General features: G+C 44.2%; 1 protein-coding gene across 3 annotated transcripts in view; it reads right to left on the minus strand.

Annotated features, from left to right (window-relative positions):
* The window catches only part of LOC144492925 (Krueppel-like factor 8), a 196261-nt gene extending 183150 nt beyond the window's left edge, over positions 1–13111 (minus strand). The window contains exon 1 of one of the 3 annotated variants that reach the window (XM_078211557.1): positions 12889–13111. In XM_078211557.1, coding sequence (XP_078067683.1) covers positions 12889–12909 — 21 coding nt within the window. In that variant the 5' untranslated portion in view covers positions 12910–13111. The remainder of the gene's footprint in view (positions 1–12888) is intronic. The other 2 variants (XM_078211560.1, XM_078211563.1) reach the window with 2 other exon arrangements.
* Positions 13112–17126: the final 4015 nt, after the last annotated feature.

A 17126-nucleotide genomic window follows, 5' to 3' on the forward strand; every position in this document is an offset into this window, starting at 1 on the left:
GCCATGAGAATTGGAGCAGGCGCGGGGTGGGCCACGGAAAGGTCTGTTGACCTCAGGCAGGATTTTACGGTTTTGGGACGAGCGATGCTGCAAAATCCTGCCCACAGAGGGAGATAGAAAGGTTAAGTGAGTGGGCAAAAACTTGATAGATGGAATATAATGTAGGAAAATATGAAGATAGCACTTTGGTAGGAAGAATAAAGGAGCTGAAAAACACTGAGGTTATGCACTAGCACAGAGGGATTTGAAGGTCCTCGGGCTTAAATCATAAAATGCTAAAATGCACATTCAGCAAGTAATAGGGAAGGCAAATGGAATGTTAGCCTTCATTTCAAAGGGAAGGGAGTATGAAAAGAAGGAAGTGTTGCTAAAACTATACATGGCACTAGTTAGACCATATCTGGAATACTGTGAACAGATTTGGTTCCCTTATCTAAGGAAATATATTCTGGCATTAGAGGCAGTCCAGAGAAGGTTCACTAGGTTGATCCTGGGTATGGAGGGATTTTCTTATGAGGAGAGGTTAAGTAGGTTGGGTTTGTACTCATTGGAGTCTAGAAGAATGAGAGGCGATCTGGAGACATACAGCATTCTCAAGGGGCTTGATAGGGTCGATGCTGAGAGATTGTTTCCCCTTGTGGGAGAGTCTCGGAGCAGAGGGCATAATCTCAGAGTAAGGGGTCATCCATTTAAGACAGAGATGAGGAGGGCCATCTTCTCTCAGAAAGAGTGAATCTGTGGAATTTTTTACCGCAGAGGGCTGTAGAGGCTAGGTCGTTAGGTAAGTTCAAGGCTGGGATAGACAGATCTTTAATCAATAAAGGAATCAAGGGTTATGGGGATAAGGCAGGAAAGTAGAGTTGAAGATTATCAAGAAGAAAGAAAGTTTATTTATTAGTCACAAGTAGGCTTACATTAACACTGCAATGAAGTTATTGCGAAAATCCCCTAGTTGCCACACTCCGGCGTCTGTTCGGGTACACTGAGGCAGTATTTAACATGCCCAATGCACTTAATCACCACGTTTCCCTCTGGAGGAAACCAGAGCAGCCAGATGAAACCCACGCAGACATGGGGAGAATGTGCAGACTCCGCACAGACAAGAATCGAACCTGGGTCCCTGGTGCTGTGAGGCAGCAGTGCCAACCACTGTGACACCGTGCCGTCCATTATTAGTTCAAATCAGTCATGATCTCATTGAATGGCGGAGCTGACTGGTCTTATAGGAAGTCAAGCATGGACGCCAAAGTTGCCTTTCTTGTTACTCCTTCAAAATGCATAAGGGTTAAAATGCTCCTGCCACATGGTACCAATGCAGGGGAAGCAGAAAACAGGGATAATGTACCAAATTTTAACATAAGACCATAAGACCATAAGACATAGGAGCGGAAGTAAGGCCATTCGGCCCATCGAGTCCACTCCACCATTCAATCATGGTTGATTTCAACTCCATTTACCCGCTCTCTCCCCATAGCCCTTAATTCCTCGAGAAATCAAGAATTTATCAATTTCTGTCTTGAAGACGCTCAACGTCTCGGCCTCCACAGCCCTCTGTGGCAATGAATTCCACAGACCCACCACTCTCTGGCTGAAGAAATTTCTCCTCATCTCTGTTCTAAAGTGACTCCCTTTTATTCTAAGGCTGTGCCCCCGCGTCCTAGTCTCCCCTGTTAATGGAAACAACTTCCCTACGTCCATCCTATCTAAGCCGTTCATTATCTTGTAAGTTTCTATCAGATCTCCCCTCAACCTCCTAAACTCCAATGAATATAATCCCACGATCCTCAGACGTTCATCGTATGTCAGGCCTACCATTCCTGGGATCATCCGTGTGAATCTCCGCTGGACCCGCTCCAGTGCCAGTATGTCCTTCCTGAGGTGTGGGGCCCAAAATTGCTCACAGTACTCCAAATGGGGCCTAACCAGTGCTTTATAAAGCCTCAGAAGTACATCCCTGCTTTTGTATTCCAAGCCTCTTGAGATAAATGACAACATTACATTTGCTTTCTTAATTACGGACTCAACCTGCAAGTTTACCTTTAGAGAATCCTGGACTAGGACTCCCAAGTCCCTTTGCACTTTAGCATTATGAATTTTGTCACCGTTTAGAAAATAGTCCATGCCTCTATTCTTTTTTCCAAAGTGTACGACCTCGCACTTGCCCACGTTGAATTTCATCAGCCACTTCTTGGACCACTCTCCTAAACTGTCTAAATCTTTCTGCAGCCTCCCCACCTCCTCAATACTACCTGCCCCTCCACCTATCTTTGTATCATCGGCAAACTTGGCCAGAATGCTCCCAGTCCCGTCATCTAGATCGTTAATATATAAAGAGAACAGCTGTGGCCCCAACACTGAACCCTGCGGGACACCACTTGTCACCGGTTGCCATTCTGAGAAAGAACCTTTTATCCCAACTCTCTGCCTTCTGTCTGACAGCCAATCGTCAATCCATGTTAGTACCTTGCCTCGAATACCATGGGCCCTTATTTTACTCAGCAGTCTCCCGTGAGGCACCTTGTCAAAGGCCTTTTGGAAGTCAAGATAGATAACATCCATTGGCTCTCCTTGGTCTAACCTATTTGTTATCTCTTCAAAGAACTCTAACAGGTTTGTCAGGCACGACCTCCCCTTACTAAATCCATGCTGACTTGTCTTAATCCGACCCTGCACTTCCAAGAATTTAGAAATCTCATCCTTAACGATGGATTCTAGAATTTTGCCAACAACTGAGGTTAGGCTAATTGGCCTATAATTTTCCATCTTTTTTCTTGTTCCCTTCTTGAACAGTGGGGTTACAACAGCGATTTTCCAATCCTCTGGGACTTTCCCTGACTCCAGTGACTTTTGAAAGATCATAACTAACGCCTCCACTATTTCTTCAGCTATCTCCTTTAGAACTCTAGGATGTAGCCCATCTGGGCCCGGAGATTTATCAATTTTCAGACCTTTTAGTTTCTCTAGCACTTTCTCCTTTGTGATGGCAACCATATTCAACTCTGCCCCCTGACTTTCCTGAATTGTTGGGATATTACTCATGTCTTCTACTGTGAAGACTGACGCAAAGTACTTGTTAAGTTCCTCAGCTATTTCCTTGTCTCCCATCACTAGATTACCAGCGTCATTTTGGAGCGGCCCAATGTCTACTTTTGCCTCCCGTTTGTTTTTAATGTATTTAAAGAAACTTTTACTATCATTCCTAATGTTACTGGCTAGCCTACCTTCATATTTGATCCTCTCCTTCCTTATTTCTCTCTTTGTTATCCTCTGTTTGTTTTTATAGCCTTCCCAATCTTCTGACTTCCCACTACTCTTTGCCACATTATAGGCTCTCTCTTTTGCCTTGATGCATTCCCTGACTTCCTTTGTCAGCCATGGCTGCCTAATCCCCCCTCTGATAACCTTTCTTTTGTTTGGGATGAACCTCTGCACTGTGTCCTCAATTACTCCCAGAAACTCCTGCCATTGCTGTTCTACTGTCTTTCCCATTTAGCATTCCATCTTGTATATTACCAAATATTTGCAGTTTCACTGCCAGTTCTGAGAATTGGAACAGCAAAACATGCAAATATAAGCGACCTCAATTTTCTAAAGAAATGGAGTGACCTCAACTGTGCATTGATAGTAATAAACTAAATGAGTTAATAAATGTGCAGTACACATGCCAAGTGTAGCAGTCTAGAATGCTCTTTCAAAGAGCCAGTGGAATTCAATGGGCCAAATGGCCTCCTTCCGCATTGTAAAGATTCTGTAAATGAGCCCTTCAGCATCAGTAAACATTCAAATAAAGAAGAACTTGCATTGATATATCATTGACTCTGCACATGCAGAAAATGGGATTAAAAAAGTTAGGTGGATTGTCTTTGACCGATGCACACATGATGGGTCGAAGGGCCTTTTTCAGCGCTGCAGACCTCTACTGCTCTGACGTTGTAATGATCAAAATGGTCATCTTACATAGAGCCAAAGCAATCCCATCCTCAATCATTCTCCCAGTCAGTGAAGGTGGAAACCCAGCTGATTTTGCTTACTCCTTAGAACAAGAGGCACTGATGCAGAAGTAATACCAACATCACAGCCCTGGCTGAGATCAACAAGCTTATTAGTAACCAGATACCGAACCTGTAAGCTTCTTGATCCCTCATAGGTGTACTCTGGAAGATTTAGTGCAAAATAAAATGCAGCTCCCTTGAGCAATTTCAATGATTTAAATCAGGGTACCAACACCACAAGACATTTTATTAATAATGATGCAGATAGCCAATCTAACCTATTGTGTTTACTACATTACTGTTTACCAGCACAGGAGGTCAGATATACAATGTGATCTCTAGAATTAAATTCCAACTTTGGAATAAACATCTAGAGGTAGAATTTTTACAACGCAGTAATCGGGGCATTATGCCCAATGATACATGCATCCATACCAATTTTGCCAATGTCAAGTTGATAATGTAATTAATGTAACAAACTATATAGGAATTTAAGTGCATAGCAGAAATGCCTTCCAGCAGAATCCTGACTTGTCAACTGCTTTTATCAGCAATATATTAACAGTTGTTATCTGCTACATTGAATCAAGAAGCACAACATTATCCATTTGACGATCAATAAAATGATTTTGTTTTATCATGGAATCACAATTCTTCAGTTTTATCACAAGCAAGTGAATTGAGAACAATTCTTGGAATATGAAAATAAACCTTAGTGACAAATGGCTAGTGTCTAGGGGCACTTGCCTGCAGACGGTTTGTGAAAGATATTTCACCTTTTGCTGAGAGTTTCAGGACAGGCAAAGTCCTGTTACAAACCAATGTAGTTGGAGTGGCAGATGGGACAGGTCCAATAACCATGAAAAGAAGCTACCTGTCCAAGTCAATATGACCATTCCCATGTCATTCTATTACCAAAATAGTCTGCCTCTGCCACAGCACACACTTAGGTACAGTTGATTTATACTGCTATGTTGTCATTCAGATCGAACTAAATCTCTACTACAGAGTTATATGCCCTCACTAAGAGTGCAGAAAAGACATCTATTGTTTTTATTATAAATTGCAACGCACTAATAATTAGAGATACAAAAAGAGTGTCTATTTATCAATAAACAAATTCAACATTTCTTTAAACAATCATCAACCTGAAATGTTAAGTCTGTTTTTATTTTTAAATTTATTTGAACTGTCTATATTTAGTAAAGATGCTTAGGGGCGGCACAGTGGTTAGCATTGCTGCCTCACAGCACCAGGGACCCAGGTTCAATTCCCGGCTTGGGTCACAGTCTGTGTTGAGTTTGCACATTCTCCCCGTGTCTGCGTGGGTTTCCTGCAGGTGCTCCGGTTTCGTCCCACACTCCAAAGACATGCTAGTTAGATGCATTGGCCATGCTAAGTTCGCCTTCAGCATTCCTGAACAGGTGCCAGAGTGTGACGACTCGGGGATTTTAATGTTTAAACTTCATTTAAAGTTTATTTATAAGTCACAAGTAAGGCTTACATTAACACTGCAATGAAGTTACTGTGAAATTCCGCCACAGTCCGGCACCTGTTCGGGTCAATGCACCTAACCAGCACGTCTTTCAGAATGTGGGAAGAAACCGGAGAACCCGGAGGAAACCCACACAGACACGGGCAGAACGTGCAAACTCAACACAGACAGTGACCCAAGCCGGGAATTGAACCCGGCACCCTGGCGCTGTGAAGCAGCAGTGCTAACCACTGTGCTACCGTGAATGCAAGCCTACTTGTGACTAATGAATAACTTTTTCGATTAACTATTCAAACAGTCCTCAAACCCAGGCTAAGGGCAGGAATCTCCACTCTCATCTGTGGTGGGACCTGATGTGAACGGAGCGCGCAAAATTCAGTGTTCTGGCCAAAACCCCATTCACTTTCAGCGGCACCGGAACATCTCAGCTGCAAACGAGGACAGGAATTTTCAGCCAAAGTGTTTAATATTCCATTGTAACATTCACCTGAAACTAGCTGATTCTTGGTTAGCTTTTTGACATCCATGCCTTTAAAGCTTTGGAGACAGAATGATTTTGAAAAGCTCCCAATTCACAATTGCAGGAAAACTAGTGTGGCTACCATGAAAACAGTCCAACATCACTCCACTGTAGAAGCAACACAGATCTTAAGGTGGTAGAAAGTAACCAAAGCTATTTATCCATCTGAAACTTGTTCTTAAAATGTGTCATTTGGAATTGTGAACCAGGTGAATCTGGTGCATCAAATATTTAATTTCTCTCAACTATTTTAATTTGTGCAAGAAAAGACCTGGATAGACTTGTCGCATCCCTGGTTACTGAGGTGAAGCAACAGCAAATATTCTGCTGCTAGTTTTACTTTAAAACAAAATTGTCTCATTGCCTTTCGGTTTTCCACCTTATTTTTTTCCTACAGTTCTTTAGTATAACTACGGGGCTTAGTTACAGGAATAATTTTCTATTTACAGAACATCTTTAATGCAGTCAAACATCCCAAGGCAGTTCACAAAGGGATCATAAAACAAAATATGACAGCAAGCCATGCAAGGAGATGGTAGAGCAGATTACCTAAATCTGCCAAAGAGGCAGGTTTGAAGGAGGATCTTACAGGAGGAAAGTGAAGAGGCAGAGCGGGAACTCCTGAGCTTTGCACCAAAGTAGCTGAAGACAAAGCCACCAATGGGGGAGTGACTGAAACGGAGGATGTTCAAGAGTTAGATGAGCGCAGATATCCCGGAGGGTTGTGGGACTGGAGGAAGTTACCGAGATCAGAAGGGGCGAAGCCATGCACGGATTTGAAAACAAGGATGAGTTTTAAAAATTGAGGTATTGCTTAACCAGGAGGCAGAGGGCCAGTGAGCACAGGGATGACTGGTAAATGAGATTTGGTGTGAGTGAGGACGTGGGCAGCAGAGTTTTGGATGACCTCTAGTTTGGAGGTGAGGGTAAAATTTGTGAGGCTGCCAGCACAGTATCACATTATGGACTGTTAAGATCATGGGTTAAAAAATAGACATGGCTGAGGATTCAGCAATAGATGAGCTGAAGCAGGTGTACACTGTTACAAAGGTGGAAACAGGTGCTCATGGTGACAGTGGGCAGGCGCGGCTGAAAAGTCACATCAGGGTCAAATATGACACCATGTTTGCAAATAGTCAGGTTCAGCCTCAGACAGTTATCGTCGAGAAAAATACAGTGAGTGGCAAGGCAATCGTGGTGGGGCTTAAGAAAATAACTTCAGTCTTCCTAATATTTAACAGTAGAAATTCATCCAGTACTGGACATCTGGTATGCAGTCTGACATCTAAAGATGTTGGATGGGTCAAGAAAGGCGATGGTGAGGTAAAGCTGGCTGTCATCAGTGTATAAGTGAAAACCGACATTGTGTTTTCAGATGATGCTGCTGAGGAGGCCAAGGAGATGATGCTGCTGAAATAAGAGGAGGCCAAGGATGGATCCTTGGAGACACCAGAGGTAACTCTTCAGGAATGGGAAGAGAAGTCTTTGATGGTGGTTCTCTGGTTACAATTTGATAGATAAGAATGGAACCAGGCAAGTGCAGTCCTGGCTGGACAAAGGTGGAGAGACATCGGAGGAGGATAGTGTGGTCAATGTGTAAAAGGCTGAAGATATGTCGAAAGGATAAAGAGGGATAGTCTGCCTTTTTCGCAAGCTGCTTGTTGTGACTAGAGTAAGAAGTCTCACAACACCAGGTTAAAGTCCAACAGGTTTATTTGGTAGCAAATACCATAAGTTTTCGGAGCACTGCTCCTTCGTCAGATGGAGTGGAAATGTGCTCTCAAAATATGCTCTCCGAAAGCTTATGGTATTTGCTACCAAATAAACCTGTTGGACTTTAACCTGGTGTTGTGAGACTACTTACTGTGTTCACCCCAGTCCAACGCCGACATCTCCACTGTTGTGACTAGAACAGGTTCCCGAAAAGACAGAGAACATGCACCACATCCATGAGGAATAACTGCGCACGCGGATTCCGGAAAGATGCAAGAACTACAGAGCAGTTATAATGGGGACTTCAATTGTGTCAATACCGGTAGGGGTAGTAACAGTGTAAAGAGCAAAGTGGGAGAGAAATTCATATGCAAGACAAAAACATTCTTGATCAACGCACTTGCAGACCAAAAACTAAGCAGTTCTAGATCTAGATCTGAGGAATGAAGTGGGGTCATATTTCTGTGGGAGAGCATTTGATCACTATGACCAAACCGTGATCATCATATCAGGTTTAAAATTGGAGGACAGCTAACTTTGTAAAGGGATTTGGCCCAGGTGAGTTGGAATTAGAAATGGGTAAGCAACACAGTCATTGAACAATGAGAGGCCCTAAAAGGGAAAATTATTTAGGTATAGAGAAGACGCATTCCCATGAGGAAGAAAGGAAGGACATCCAAAGCTAGAGCTCGCTGGATAACTAAAGATATCAAAGTTAAAATTAATCAGAAAAAGGAGATTTATGACAATTGTATGGTTCAGCATACTGTAGCAAACAAAACTGAACATAGAAAGTACAGAGAGGGGAGAGCTATAAAGGGGGGAATAAGAGGGGCAAAGAGAGGGAGCATAAGAACAAATTAGCAACTAACTTAAAAGGAATGCAAAAATCTTTCACAAACACAAAAAGTAAAGATGTAATCAAAGGAAGGGTGGAGATAATTAGGAATGAACGCGGAGATATTCTTGTGTAGTCAGCAAGCATGGTTCAGTTACTAAATGAGGCCTTTGCATCTGTCTTTATGAGAGAGAAGGAATGCTGCCAATATTGCAGTGTTAAGGAGGATGCATTCAAAAAGATTGGGCAGCTCACAAATAAAAAGGTGATGTGGTCCAGGTGGGATGTATCCGAGGTTACAAAAGGAAGTGAGGATGGAAATTGCAGAGGCTCTTGCCACAATCTTCTAATCCTTCAGTCAAAGGGTGGTGCCCGAAGATAGGAAAATATTACAAACAAGTTCAAAAAAATGGAGAGAGAGATAAATCCAGCTACTACAGAGGAGCCAGCCTAACACCAGTAGCAGAGACACTTTTAGATCCAGCAACCCGGGACAAAATTAGTTGGCATTTAGGAAATTTGTGTTGTAACTCTTTTCGATTGGGCTGGGACTGTGCTCATGAATGGATGAGAATCTGGACAAATGTTTCAGAGACCCAGCAACAAAAGAAAAATAAAATGTGGATGAAGTGAAACAGCAGGCGTTTGTTAATTAAACCGAAATTTCCTCATTCCTGCTTGCTGGAAATTGGCATTGTAACACAATTACCCCTTTTCTGGGAGCAAATTGTCTGGAAATGTGGGTCCAATTATTCCTTCAGTATTTGTGTGAAGACATATCTAGTAAGAACATTCAAACATTGTTACTGTTGTAAAACAAAGTGAAATGAAACCTGTACATTTATAAAGCTCAACCCCTAACCACTGAGCATTTGAGACAATTCCCTCCTGTTCGAAATGAGGATTTATTTTAAGTGACATCAAATACAGCTTCTATGGGAATGGTGTGTACTGTACCAGTTGATCACACTAGCATTATAAAAGCAAAATACAAAGGATGCTGGAAATCTGAAATAAAAACAGAAATGTTGGATAAACTCAGCAGGTCTGGCAGCACCTGTGTGGAGAGAAACAGAGTTAACATTTAAAGCCCTTTTGACTCCTCTTCATTGTTCAGTTATTATTCAGCTGCTAACCAGGACTGGTCCTTAAAAGGCAGAGCTCCGACAATTGGGGAGCTTTTACAACATAGTATATAAATGCAAGTTGTTATTGTATTTACTGATCAAGATCCTTTCTTTACTATGGAGTTTCTCTCTTTTAAAAAAAAACACATCAGTCATGGTGTGTGGGCATGACTAACAAGGCCAGTACTTATTGCACATCCCAAATTGCCCTTGAGAAGGTGTTGTGAGCTGCGTTCTCAAACCGTTGTATTCCATGTGGTGTAGGTCAGTGTTATTAGGTGGAGAGTTCCAGGATTTTGGCCCAGCAACGATGAAGGAATGGCGATATATTTCTATGTCAGGTTGCTGTGTGACTTGGAGGGGAATTTTCAGGTGGTGGTGTTTCCATGGACTGCCTGCCCTTGTCCTCCTTTGTGGTTGAGGTTGCAGATTTGGAAGGTGCTGTCGAAGGCACCTTGGCAACTTGCTAATGTGATCTTGTCAATGATCACACTGCCAGCACCCAAACCGAGCATTAGTGAGCAGGTTATTGCTGAGTAAATGCTGTTTGACAGCTCTTTCAATGGCTCCTTCCATCGCTCTGCTGATGTTTGAGCGAAGGCTGCTGAGTGGGATCTGATTTATCTTGTATCAAGTAATAGCTGAGCACACTGAATATGTAAAATTTATTTATTAGTGCCACAAGTAGGCTTACATTAACACTGCAATGAAGTTACTGTGAAAATCCCCTAGTCGCCACACTCCAGCAACTGTTCGGGTACACGAGGGAGAATTTAGCATGGCTAATGCACCTAACCAGCACATCTTTCAGACTGTGGGAGAAAACTGGAGCACCTGGAGGAGAACACGGGGAGAACATGCAGACTCTGCACAGCCAGTGACCCATCAGATGGGGTGAATAAGATCGTCTGAAGACTGCCTTCTGAGGTTGTGGCAGCCTCAGAAGGAACTGAGATGGATGCTCCACTTGGCACTTCTAGTTGAAGGTGACTGCAAACACCTTTCTTTTGTTTTGTTCCATCATCATTGAGGATAGGGATGTTCGTGGAGCCTCATGCTCCCATTAGTTGGTTCATTGTCCACCACCATTCATAACCGGGGCAGAATTCTCATGAGCCCTGCTGGGGTGTTTGATGGTGGGAGGATATGGCAAGAGGGACAGAAATCAGATCTTCCACTGGTGCCTGCCACAGCAGGTCAGAAAACCCACCAGAGGATGGCATGAAATTCATTTGCATCCCGTTAACCTCCAACCATTCCACAGCCCCCTCCACGCCAGATTATCCATAACGTTGGTGGGAAAATATGCTGCCAAGAAATACGTTCATACAACATGGCATGCAGATGTCAGGACTCATCTGAACAAGGCTTGGTACTGCTTCTAGAGTTCAGGATAGAAGCCACCCAGAACACCAGAACAATGGGCCGGTTGAGCATATGCAGGTGGACTTCTAGATTCAGATTCTGGAGGGGTCCATCTTCCAGCCTGAGAATGTTCCTGGAGATCCACCTTCATTCTCAGGAGGTGCATCGCCTGGTCTCAAGAGTGTTCCTGAAGACCTATCTTCATTTTCAGGCAGTCCATCTTCTTTCTTCAATAATGGGTCAGTGATGTTGGGTGTCTTTTCCATATGGCGCCCAGGCACAATGGTAGGTTACACACCTCCAGACCTACCCTGGTACTGGATATGGCGTGAAACACCTTGCTGCATAATAAATGAAGTCAGGCTGGACACTCCATGTTCCTGCCCCGCCACAGCACTTAGTCTCAAAATGGGAGAATTCTACCCTAGGTGTGGCAGGACTGCAGGGCTTTGATCTGATCTGTTTGTTGTGGCGTTGCTCGACTCTGTTTACAGGATAGTGCACCTGCTGTTTCGCATGCATTTGGAGGTTATTCATGAAGGTCCACCTTCTCAACTTTGCCCCTTGCCTGAGGTATGGTGATACTCAGGTTAAAATCTCCCTCAAAGAGGAGAGCAGCCCATGATCATCCAGAACTATGGCAACTCTACCTTTACCTAGCTTCACCAGTTAGGCAGCACGGTGGCATAGTGGTTAGCACTGCTGCCTCACGGCGCCAGGGACCGGGGTTCGATTCCCAGCTTGGGTCACTGTCTGTGTGGGGTTTGCACATTCTCCCCGTGTCTGCGTGGGTTTCCTCCGGGTGCTCCGATTTCCTCCCACAGTCTGAAAGACATGCTGGTTAGGTGCATTGACCCAAACAGACGTCGGAGTGTTGTGACTAGGGGAATTTCACAGTAACTTCATTGTACTGTTAATGTAAGCCTTACTTGTGACTAATAAATAAATTTTAAACTTTTGGTTAGTACTGCTGCCTCACAGTGTCAGGGATCAGAGTTTAAATCCCGGCTTGGGTCACTGGCTGTGCGGAATCTGCATGTTCTCCCAGTGTTCTCCTCCAGGTGCTCCAGTTTCCTCCCACAGTCTGAAAGACATGCTGGTTCAGTGCATTGGCCGTGGTAAACTTTCCCTTGGTGTACCCAAACAGTCGCCGGAGTGTGGCGACTGGAAGGTTTTCACAGTAACTTCACTGCAGTGTTAATGTAAGCCTTACTTGTGACACTAATAAATAAACTTTAAAATAAATGCCGGCCCTGAGATTACAGATTGCAATGGCTAAACTGTCAAGATGAAAGGGGGGGCGGGGGAGCATAAAACCATGCCAGCTATTTCAAGACTGATCAATTATACAAAGATTAGTTAAACCTTCACACGCAGGAAAAAAATGTTATTTATGCTGAACTTAAAGAAACATGGTGAACAAAAACGAAACTCCTTCATCCACACTACTGAAAGAGGGGCTAAATACAAACGGAAGGATTAGGCTACACTATAAGCATTCATTCGAAATTAGTGTCTGGCTACAAGAATCAATCAATAATGCTTTTTGGACATGAACCGAATACATTTCAACAAGCTAATACGGAACATTGGTGAAAAGCAGTTGAGTCTGTAAGCCGAAGGGTGGGGGCACTGCTGCTGGGAGGGTGGGTGCTGTTTGCCTTTAAGAGCACAGTGTGTGCCCGCTGTCTCTCTTGGTGAGCGCCGGAGCTGCAGAGCAGCCAGGGAGACACACACAGCAGCCCGTTCCCGCTGCCAGCCTTGCCCGGGGAGGGTTTGGGGGGGGGGAGGAGGAAGGAGCGACACAAAACGACAAACGGGTTGGGTCCGCCACTTACTTTCTCTACCTCCGAGTGCATGTTGTTGCTGCTCCTTCGCTCTCTGCCTGATCTCTTACTCACTCTGTTCCCTGGAGCTGACAGCAGCTTGCTCTCATAGCGTGGGGGACAGGGTGTGTATAGGGAAGGGCTGGGCTTTCTTATATATATATATAAGCTGATAGCGCCTGTCGGAAGCAGCAGCAGCAGCCTGGCCCTAGCCCCACCCTTGCGGCAACGCCCCGTCTCTGGAGCGCTGGAACACGCAGTGCGGCACCGCCTCAAAGCGGCATCAGGAGGGAGGGGATCCCACTCACACACCTCCCCTTCACACCACTGCCCAAAGTACATTTAAAACAGGACTCATCCTTCCAGAGAACACTGCCAGCCCCCACAATAACCCCCATCCCACATTCCTCACCGCTTGCCTTCCTTCCTGACCTGATCCAATCTGTTGTGAAACTTGGCATTTTAGTGACCAGTCTAACCAGGGAAACGCCTCTGCCCTCCTGTTCCGCCCCAGGCGTTAACTGACAAGTATAGGGTGGGGTGACCCATCAGCGTGCTGAAACCTTACTTCATCCCAGGAAAATGTGTTTTTTAATGATATGGGATGCATCTCGAACATTAAAAATAGGCAACGCAGAAGGAGGATGTATAGTTCCTGACATCCACCTTGAACCTCCGACTGCCCTACACTTTGTGCTGGTCTATTCTCCCTCTGCAAATACACCTCCAGTGTCTTTTAATAATGAAATCCCCTTTAAATTATTTTATCGTTTCAGCCTTAATGTACCCCATGTCCCTAAAGAAATCACCTTTTATCCGTTCTTTTTCCTAAAATTTACAAATTTCCCTGCAGTGAATGGCAATCATTGCCTATCTACCCACTACCCACTCTGTGTGGAGTTTGCACATTCTCCTCATGTCTGCGTGGGTTTCCTCCGGGTGCTCCGGTTTCCTCCCACAGTCCAAAGATGTGCGGGTTAGGTTGATTGGCCAGGTTAAAAATTGTCCCTTAGAGTCCTGGGATACGTAGGTTAGAGGGATTAGCGGGTAAAATGTGTGGGGGTGGGGCCTGGGTGGGATTGTGGTCGGTGCAGACTCGATGGGCCGAGTGGCCTCCTTCTGCACTGTAGGGTTTCTATGTTTACTTTCTACAAAGCAGAAAGGGTTGAGAGCTTCAGGATTTTAGGTGTCCAGATCACCAACAACCTGTCCTGGTCCCCCCAGGCCGGCACTATAGTTAAGAAAGCCCACCAACGCCTCTACTTTCTCAGAAGACGAAGGAAATTTGGCATGTCAGCTACAACTCTCACCAACTTTTACAGATGCACCATAGAAAGCATTCTTTCTGGTTGTATCACAGATTGGTATGGCTCTTGCTATATCCAAGACCACGAGAAACTACAAAAGGTTGTGAGTGTAGCCCAATCCATCACACAAACCAGCCTCCCATCCATTGACATCCCGCTGTCTCGGCTAAGCAGCCAGCATAATTAAAGACCCCCGCCACCCCGGACATTCTCTCTTCCACCTTCTTCCATCGGGGAAAAGATACAAAAGTCTGAGGTCACATACCAACCGACTCAAGAACAGCTTCTTCCCTGCCATCAGACTTTTGAATGGACCTACATTAAGTTGATCTTTCTCTCCACCCCAGCTGTGACTGTAACACTACATTCTGCACACTCTCCTCTATGAACGGTATGCTTTCTGTAAAGCGTGCAAGAAACAATATTTTTCACTGTATGCTAATACATGCGACAATAATAAATCAAATCAAATCATTCTAACATGTGTCTCACCATTGTCTATTGTCACTCATTTGGTATGCTCAGCGAACTTCATTGTCATCCCTCTTGTGCATGTATCTGAATGTTTCTTGGAAATGGAAAGCAAAAGGGATCCCAGCTCAGGTCATTGGAATACACCAATCCTAAAAGTATCCAATTGCTTTTACTATTTGTCTCCTAACCATCTCTCTAAACATTTGGTGACATTTAATTTGATACCATGCGCCTTAATTTTCGTAGCAAGTTACTTAAGTGGTAAGTTATCAAATACTTTCTGAAATTCTAGGGAGATTATATCCACCACATGCTCTTGTGTTATTTCTTTAAAAAACTAGTCGTGCCTAGCTATTATAAACATTTACTGACTATTCCTGATTAGTAAGAAGTATAACAACACCAGGTTAAAGTCCAACAGGTTTATTTGGTAGCAAACGCCACTAGCTTTCAGAGCGTGCTGCTCCTTCGTCAGGTGGAGTGGGAGATCTGCTCACAAACACGGCATACAGAGACACAAGAGATGTCATAGCTTCTCCGTTCCAGGGAAGTACTGGACGACGAAGGGTACGAAGCTACAACATCTCCTCCGGAGCCTTCAACATGTCATTGATGAAGACGAACATCTCGCCAAGGCCATCCCCACACCCCCACTTCTTGCCTTCAAACAACCGCACAACCTCAAACAGACCATTGTCCGCAGCAAACTACCCAGCCTTCAGGAGAACAGTGACCACGACACCACACAACCCTGCCACAGCAACCTCTGCAAGACGTGCCAGATTATCGACATGGATGCCATCATCTCACGTGAGAACACCATCCACCAGGTACACCGTACATACTCTTGCAACTCGGCCAACATTGTCTACCTGATACGCTGCAGGAAAGGATGTCCCGAGGCATGGTACATTGGGGAAACCATGCAGACGCTACAACAACGGATGAATGAACACCACTCGACAATCACCAGGCAAGACTGTTCTCTTCCTGTTGGGGAGCACTTCAGCGGTCACGGGCATTCGGCCTCTGATCTTCGGGTAAGCGTTCTCCAAGGCGGCCTTCACGACACACGACAACGCAGAGTCGCTGAGCAGAAACTGATAGCCAAGTTCCACACACATGAGGATGGCCTCAACCGGGATCTTGGGTTCATGTCACATATCTGTAACCCCCACAACTTGCCTGAACTTGCAAAATCTCACTAGCTGTCCTGTCTGGAGACAATACACATCTCTTTAACCTGTGCTTAATGCTCTTTCCACTCACATTGTCTGTATCTTTAAGACTTGATTAGCTGTAAAGACTCGCATTCCAATCATTATTCTGTAAATTGAGTTTGTGTATCTGTATGCCCTGTTTGTGAGCATATCTTCCACTCCACCTGACGAAGGAGCAGCACGCTCCAAAAGCTAGTGGCATTTGCCACCAAATAAACCTGTTGGACTTTAACCTGGTGTTGTGAGACTTCTTACTGTGTTTACCCTAGTCCAACTTTCAATATATGTACCTCTGACAGATCTAACACTAATGTTTGGTGCCTTCTTCCGACCTTGAGTTGACATTCTGGGTTACATATCATTCGGGTCTAGTGACATTTCAACTCTTTTAATATGTCCTGAATGGTGGCTTGCCAAAACACTCTCAGATGTTCTACTTTCACATTCTTTGGTGAAAAACTGAATAGCCTGCTAAGTTTCTCAGCTATTCCACTCTCAAATTTGATTTGATTTATTATTGGCACATGTATTAGCATACAGTGAAAAGTGTTGTTTCTTGTGTGCTACACAGACAGAGTATACCGTTCAGAGAGAAGGAAATGAGTGAGGGCAGAATGTAGTGTTACAGTCATAGCTAGAGTGTGGAGAAAGATCAACTTAATGCAAAGTAGGTCCATTCAAAAGTCTGACGGCAGCAGGGAAGAAGCTGTTCTTGAGTCGGTTGGTACATGACCTCAGACTTTTGTACCTTTTTCCCGACGAACGAAGGTGGAAGAGAGGACTACCAAGATGATTAATCTCTAAGCATCTCTGCCTCTTGACAATCCTTTTGCTTCCAATCTGCTTAAAATAAGGCCCAAAATTAAATCACAAACAAGAGGTGGTGGAGCAGATCAAAGAATACTGGCAACAATGTGCATGATATCATGATGTGATTATGATTGGGCTTATGATAGGAAGAAGAATGAGTAAAATCGAAACTAATGCTCTGGTTTAAAAGAGCAAATTTGAAAGAATAGTGCATGGGCCAAAGAGGCCGGACTGCACATAATTGTTAGAGGGCCAATGCATTAGAAGGAAAGTGGATCACATGAATCCCTATGTATATACCACATAGGGAGCAGAGATGTACTGTCAAGGAAGAAGGGTAGCAGAAAGAAAACATGGGCAGCAAAACAAGTAATGCAGGGAATAAAGGGGAAACTAAATAAATTGTTTCTAAAGAATAAGATTGTGATGGTGCAAGGAA

The sequence above is a fragment of the Mustelus asterias genome, chromosome 4, assembly GCF_964213995.1.
Source record: "Mustelus asterias chromosome 4, sMusAst1.hap1.1, whole genome shotgun sequence".
Taxonomy (NCBI): Eukaryota; Metazoa; Chordata; class Chondrichthyes; order Carcharhiniformes; family Triakidae; genus Mustelus; species Mustelus asterias.